General features: G+C 44.4%; 1 protein-coding gene across 1 annotated transcript; it reads left to right on the top strand.

Moving 5' to 3' along the window:
• Positions 1-3,374: 3,374 nt before the first annotated feature.
• Positions 3,375-6,635, top strand: LOC108935000 (doublesex- and mab-3-related transcription factor B1-like). The gene is made up of 4 exons (XM_029250708.1): positions 3,375-3,964; positions 5,087-5,334; positions 5,900-6,026; positions 6,600-6,635. The coding sequence occupies exons 1-2, from the start codon at positions 3,417-3,419 to the stop codon at positions 5,199-5,201; spliced, it is 663 nt and encodes a 220-aa protein (XP_029106541.1). The 5' UTR covers positions 3,375-3,416; the 3' UTR covers positions 5,202-5,334; positions 5,900-6,026; positions 6,600-6,635.
• Positions 6,636-7,311: the final 676 nt, after the last annotated feature.

The following is a 7,311-nucleotide window of genomic DNA, read 5'->3' as shown; positions in this document are numbered from 1 at the left end:
ATCTCTAGTCTTTCTCTTAGTGAACATTTAAACTCCATATGACCTACCTTTATAGAACTGAACTGGAGCCTGAAATATTCACATAAGATTTGGGCTTGTATCTTATTTCTTGTCAATCATTAATCAAACAGGAACAATAAAAATATGCAGAAAAACAAAGAAAAAAGACATTGTTGCATGTTAATTATTTATCAGTTATTAACTTCATTTGAATGTAGATTAATGCAGATCAATATGACAACTAAAATCAAATTCAGGATAGAATACATTTAACTGAAAACATAATGTAGGAGGAACATAGGAATGTACTGCCGCCAAAGAGAATAATAAAGCAAATGAAAATGTGTTCGTAAATAATGCTTCCATTCCATTTTACCAGTGACTTCATTCGTCACAGTTTTTTTTCTGATCTTCTTCCTAAGATCTTCTTTGCATTAAGTCTATGAGGCCATAAAAGGCACTCAGTAGAAATGATATTCTAAGAAGCAACATAGAACGGGATTGATAGAAGGTGACAATTATAAAGCGCTTGGAGCAGAGTGCTGTGAAGCACTGACACACTTCTGGCAGCTCCTTGATAGATTCATAAATCACTCTGAGCTTTTTAAGCCCCTCCTCCTTAACATAAAATGAAGCATTACAACCACTAGGGCTCCAGGAGTTTCATACCTCCCATGTAAGACATCTGAACTTTCTAGTCCACTTACAGTGCCATTGCACTGCACATGTACCCAGCAGGAGAGCGGTCAAGAAAACCACCAGATTCATCATACCAGTGCTTCAAATAACTTTTGACAGCACACACAGAGACTGCTGTTGAAAGGCCCAAAAGCTTAAATACCAAATGCTTATTTGAATTGACATTTACTTCCTATTTCTTAATTTCATGCCAACTTTTAATAATTTATTATTGTTATTACTACATCCTATAATGTAATACTTTTGTACATTGCATCTATTCATTGAGATGATACTTTTCTCCTGAGCGGCTTTCAGTGTTAAGCTACTTGCAATGAATTACCCATCTATACAGCTGGGTAACTTTACTGCAGCAATTTTACGATAAGCACCTTGCTCAAGGGTACTACGCCTTCAGGTTGGATTCAAACCCACAACCTTTGTATCCAAACCACTACACTACCAGTTGCCTGTGTTACGCTTTCTATTAATATTGCAATGACCTGTATTACTGGGGAGTGCTATTTTTGAGTAGGAAAATGGGTTTGTTGTACATGGTTGAGAATTGTGGTTAAAATGTGAAATGATTGTTCAACTGCTGTGGGGCTCACGGGGAATATAAGTAAGTGTCTGTTGGCCAGTGTGAGGGGAAGGAGAAAAGCTGGAGAAGTGCGAAATAAGCTGGCTTCAGGTAAGGTGCAAGTCCGTGAGGAAAAGTGGTCCTCGCTGTGAGAGTATTATTTCTTTGTGTTTCCACCTATATCTCTGGCTGTGTACTGGTGTTATAATAAGCGTTCCTAATGAACGGCATCTGTGTGCCCTTATTTGCCCCATCCAAGTGCAGCACAGTGTGTATACTGTATATATGATTAATAATGTTAAATATTGTGTAGACGTTCTACTTGAGAGAATTCACATCGTTGCGCATTATTCCACTCTTATAGAACCCGCGGAAGGAGCAGATGCCCCGAACACAGCGGTGTGCAAGAACCCTTATCATTCATTGTGTTTAACCGTCTCCCAGAGCTCACAGGGGCCCTGGCCTAGGATGACAGAGCCAGTTTCTGAATTCAACCAACTCAACAGTACATTCCCTATTAGCACCGCGTTCTGCCTCTTCTCCTGGCCTCCCGAACCCAGTCGACAGAGTGTATGTCACTCACTCACGTTAACCTCTTCAGGGTCACAGGGGTCCAGAGCCTCTGCTGGAATCATTGAGTGCTAGGCTAGCCTAGGAAGGGTCCACTCTGAGTGGGACCCCAGTCCATCGCAGTCCCCACACAGTATAGTATTTCTGGTAAATGTACCTTCATCTGTGCCCCCCCCCACCATCCTTATTTCATCCTGCCTCCCACAGGAACTGTCACGGGTATTCCTCAATTGGACAAATTCAATTTTCCCCCAAATTTTATTTCATTAAAGTTTTTAAAACACAGCAGACTACCCTTGAGCAAGGTACTTACCAAAAATTGCTCCTGTACAATTACCCAGCTGTGTAAATGGGTAAGTAATTGTAACCTTAACATTGTAACTCCCTTTGGAAAAAAGCATCAGCTAAATGAGTAGATGTAGTTCAGACCCAAGCAAGATCCAGCTTCTCACTAAAACATAACAAAAAAAGTAAAGTCAAAAACTCGCTTTCATTTGACAGAATATAAAACCAAGAGACACACACACGCGCGCACGCACACGCACACACAGAACCACTTGTCCCATACAGGGTCACGGGGAACCGGAGCCTACCCGGTAACACAGGGTGTAAGGCCAGAGGGGGAGAGGACACACCCAGGACGGGACACCAGTCCGTCGCAAGGCACCCCAAGGGGGACTCGAGCCTCAGACCCACCACAGAGCAGGACTGCAGTCCAACCCACTGCGCCACCGCACCCCCTGCCACCAAGAGACATTAAACGAGTAATCGCAATATATCAAAACATGGAATACCCTGCAACTTGGAAACTTGGTCAAACTGTTGAAAACATTTTTAAAATTCTTCCACTGTATTAGCATTAGGGAACGCGGTGCCTGCTGTGTGGTGGGTGTGGGGTTCGAGTCCTGCTTGGGGTGTCTTGCGATGGCCTGGGGTCCCGTCCTGGGTGTGTCCCCTTCCCCTCCACCTTGCGCCCTGTGTTGCCGGGCGGGTTAGGCTTCAGTTCACTGCGACCCTGCTTGGAACAACTGGCTTCAGACTGTGTGTGTGTGTGTGTGTGTGTGTGTGTGTGTGTGTATTAGCATTAAGTTTCAGTTCAGTACATTGATTAAGTCGGTTTAATACAGTTAATAATCATAGCAAGGCATTCAATCAGTTTTGTTAACAAGCCTTTTTTGGAAGAAAACCCGCCGGTACACAGGTGTCTGCAGGAACTGGGGCTCTTCCTTGTTGCATCATGATTTTTAGAATTAATTTCTCCCCATTTCCATTAAGTGCTTGTCCAAGACATGCTCGGGATGATCACGAGCCTGTCGCAGAAATAGACGAGGTGAGGCAGGGTGCACCTTGTTCTTCTTTTGTTGCATTTCTTCCTTTCGCTAATTGGGGAACAGCGCTAAAGTTCTGTTCCCACAGTGAAAAGATTACAATGTTTGAGGTCACGTGACGAGCTCCGTTTCGATTGGCTGAATGAGAATTTCGTGCGGAGGCGCCGGTACCGCCGGTCGTCGAAACTTATCTGCGGTGATTGACAGCTGGAGGCGGACGGGTCCAGCTCCCGAAGCACTGACGGTGGCAGTACTGAGTCATGCCGCGATTTTCGAAGCCTGAAAACGCGCCAGCAGAGGAGACGGTCCGAAAAGTTCAGAGGAAGCCCAAATGCTCGAGGTGTCGGAACCACGGCTTCGTGGTGACACTGAAGGGCCACTCGGGCGGCTGCCCGTTTGGGCTTTGCCGCTGCTGGAAGTGCTCGCTCATCACCCAGAGGACGAGCATCATGGCGAGCCACCGGCGAATGAAGAAAGCGCACAGGTTGGAGTGTCGCCGGGCCAGCGAGTCCAGAGAGGTGCGATCGCGGGCCGGCGGGGGCAGTGGCCCCGATCATGCCGGCGGAGAAGCCGGTCCGGCTGTGTCCTCGAGCTCGCCTGTCAGAACGCAGAGTGTGACGAGGATGACGCCGCCGCAGCTGGAGGCGCCGGGCGGCGGGGGAGCTTGCAGCGAGGTGTCAGGTGAAGGTCCGGAGGAACCCGCAGACTCACAGTGCGGCCGCGGGGACAGATGTGGGACTCGGTGCCCTCGGACTCGGAGGGTCAGACGCCACCGTGACCGGGCGGGAGATCCCTCGGTGGAGTCCGGGTAAAGATCCGATCGCTGGCCCTGAGATTGAGAAACACTAACTAACTGTCAAAGAGTCAGCCGCTTTAGCAAATGAATAAAAGCAATAAAAAACTGACATGTAAGCTAAAGTCGAGTATTTAAATAATCATAATGTTCTTCTAAGACGTACATGCCGTGGTCCAGCAGCGACCCTCTCTCTCCCTCCGCGATCCACGCGATCGGATCTCAGGTGGACAGTTTTCCTCACGATGTGTGGGGGAAATAATTTCAAGAGCTCCGCGTGTGACTGTACATGATAGTTCATAATATACGTATATATTGCAATGTTTTCAGAAGAATGTGGCGCAGTGGGTTGGACCACAGTTCGGCTCTCCGGTGGGTCTGGGGTTCGAGTCCCGCTTGGGGTGCCTTGCGACGGACTGGCGTCCCGTCCTGGGTGTGTCCCCTCCCCCTCCGGCCTTACGCCCTGTGTTGCCGGGTAGGCTCCGGTTCCCCGCAACCCCATATGGGACAAGCAGTTCTGAAAATGTGTGTGTGTGTTGTGGTAATTGTGTGTGAGAGGGGGCGGTTTGGGTTGAGAGAAGCCCGCCGAAGGACGGCTAGTCCACAATGAACATCGCCGTGCACCTTAGTCAACTAAGTTTTAGGTCTCAACCTGCATTTACTTTCATTCACTTAGCAGGTTTTATCCAACACGCCGTGCAACTCTGGGTGAAGAGGAGTACATGTCACATCGGAAGAAGAAGACTTTACAGATGCAGACACGCGATTGTGGAAACCCACTGCTTTGTCCGATACCCCGTTTTTGCCGACGCACGTGACACGACACGAGTAGCTCCATATAGAACTGATCGGAAATATAAAGGTGATCCTAACAGGTGGTGTGACGTAAATTTATGAAGCTGTTAGGAAATCAGGAGAGAACTGGCTCTGAAATACATGTTTCCAGGCCTTTCTTTAATGCTGAAAGGGCTTCAGCAGCTCTGAGCGACAGAAGGGGTCCATTCCACTTCATCAGAGTCAAAAACAGAAGTCACAGACTTTTGTATGTGGATCACTTATGAGCAGGAGCGCCAAGCGGACGAAGGTGGAAAAGCGTGGGAAATTGTTCAGTGGAAATTGTTTGTTTCTCTTTTCCAGCAAACCCCCACTTCCGTGTGGACTCTGCGTCGGCCGAGGTCTTCCAGAGGGAGCTCTATCTGGGCGAGCTAATGACCGTTCCTGTCCCAGTGAAGCCACTCACCTGCTACCCTGACAGCTACCCAATCCTTGCACTCCTGCTAAACCCACCCCTGGCATGGCCCAAGGGCCTTGGAGACCTTGACCTTAGGTTTCCCCAATTTCAGCCCTACACTGTTCCCAATTCCATTGACACTGGGCCTTCACATGTAAGGAGATAGGAATTCTTCTTCAAATATATCTGATCAGATATGTAATTATTTACCTGAGTACTGTAGGCCGGCAGGAGGTGTTGTCCTTAGCATCGTCATCTGAAGATTCTTGACTGGATCATCCTCTGGGTGTAGTACCCTTTAATCTGTATAATTAACCTGAACTGATACAATATGAATAGCCAGTTGAAGAAATGGGTAAAGCATTGTAAAGCTGACTTTTTTAACATTCCAAGACATCTTGAACAAAGGAGGCTGCTAAATAAAGAATGATGATATTATACCTCAACACTTCTGCTCTTACAGACAGTAACAGGTATTACGTTGTACGAATAACAGATGTTATTTATGCAAAGCAGCACAGAGGCAAATTAATATTTGTCCATTTGTTCAGGTGGTATTTACTAACTCAAATTAGGTTAGGTGCCCTTCCCAAGTGTACAACAACAAGGCCCCTCCCGTGATAACGCCTGGCGTTATTTCTGCTGTGAGCGTGTTCTACGGCTCTCTGCTAGCCCTGATGCTGTCGAACTGACACTGTCCTGTGTGTCCACTGTCTCAGGTGCGACCAGTCCCGCTGTTTATCCACCCCATTGGGTTCCCACCAGGTGTCCAGGAGGAGATGAACCTGAGACACTTTCCTGGCCCTGCATTCCACATGGATGGGGACAGGAGGACAAATAAAACAGGTAGGGGCCCAAGCCTGTATGACACCAAACATAAAGACCATCAGCACTGATTTAAAATAAATTTCCTACTATACCTTGGGATTGTTTTGTAAGAATACAGCATGTTTTTTTGCACTCATGAAATCACTACAGTTATGTCTTTGCATTATTCTTATTATTTAGCAAACGCCTTTGTCCAAGGTGACTTGCAGATGACAGCAAGTACAGTTGAGAACTGGAAGACAGTATAGAAGAGTGAAATAGTTAAGAAATTTATACAAGCCCCTAATTATTTAACTCTTCTGTGCTGCCTTCCAGTTTACAACTGTACTTGTCATCTTCCTGTTTGAATATGCATTTTTTTTCTTGTACATAGCTGTACATTCAAAAACAATGTACAGCTACCAGTAATGTAATCTCTTTGACACTTTTATGGCCAAATGTAGATTATTATTACATTCCCAGTAAAAACTATACAATTTCCATGTTAATTAACCCTATTATTTGGGTTGGTCTTTATACAGAAAAGCTACATTAGCATACATATCTATTGTTTACATTTAACAGCTTTTGAAGACTTATTTCATGTTTTAGATGTGCAACTTCATAGCAGCCAAGAATCCAACGACACCTCTGTGGATAGTGACTTGTCCACTCAGAGCACTCTTTGAGGATACAGCCAGAAGCTGTGAATATAATTAAGTCTTTCGAAAATATGTATGGTTTAATGGTTTTTTGCTTTTCTCTGAGGCAATTGGCTCAGTGAACTGGTTGGCTAATTACTTATGTTTGATAATATACCTTAAAAGTATTCAACTAAATGTTCATTTTAATATACAAACACTGAGCATTACATATGTTAGATAAAAGAAACACAGATACATAATAAAATAATACAAATGAAAAAAAATACAATTTTAAAGAAATAACAAAAAATTCTAAAAATAATCTTTGATTTTCTCCATTGACCATTTTTCAGTTATCTATATAAACATTAAAGTGTATTCACTATAAATAATGTTTTTATAAATGTTACATATTTTCTATAAAATTTTAAAGCATGTTGTGAAACTTATTTCACCCATTTTTGCAATGTATTGCTACTAAGGGAGTGTTCAAATTTCAAAACTGCTGTCGGATCTTTTTCCATGTCTGATTTTGAATAATGACTACAGTATAGCTTAGTCTACATTATTTCTGAAATAGGTATTTTGTCAGTTAAAATTTGTTCTGAAAAACTGAATGACAGCGTTATGCATTAGAAAATAAATGTTAAGCTGTTTTGTATATGCAGTATTCTCATTAA

This window comes from Scleropages formosus, chromosome 3 (assembly GCF_900964775.1).
Source record: "Scleropages formosus chromosome 3, fSclFor1.1, whole genome shotgun sequence".
NCBI lineage: Eukaryota > Metazoa > Chordata > Actinopteri > Osteoglossiformes > Osteoglossidae > Scleropages > Scleropages formosus.
Note: the sequence above shows the minus strand (reverse complement) of the source record. Positions and strands in the feature narration are given on the sequence as shown.

What these genes read in the sequence shown, in the direction of transcription:
- LOC108935000 (XM_029250708.1), top strand. Translation starts at nt 3,417, where the DNA reads ATGCCGCGATTTTCGAAGCCTGAAAACGCGCCAGCAGAGGAGACGGTC. An exon ending in GATCCCTCGGTGGAGTCCGG is followed by an intron (nt 3,965 to 5,086) that starts GTAAAGATCCGA and finishes TCTCTTTTCCAG; the next exon opens with CAAACCCCCACTTCCGTGTG.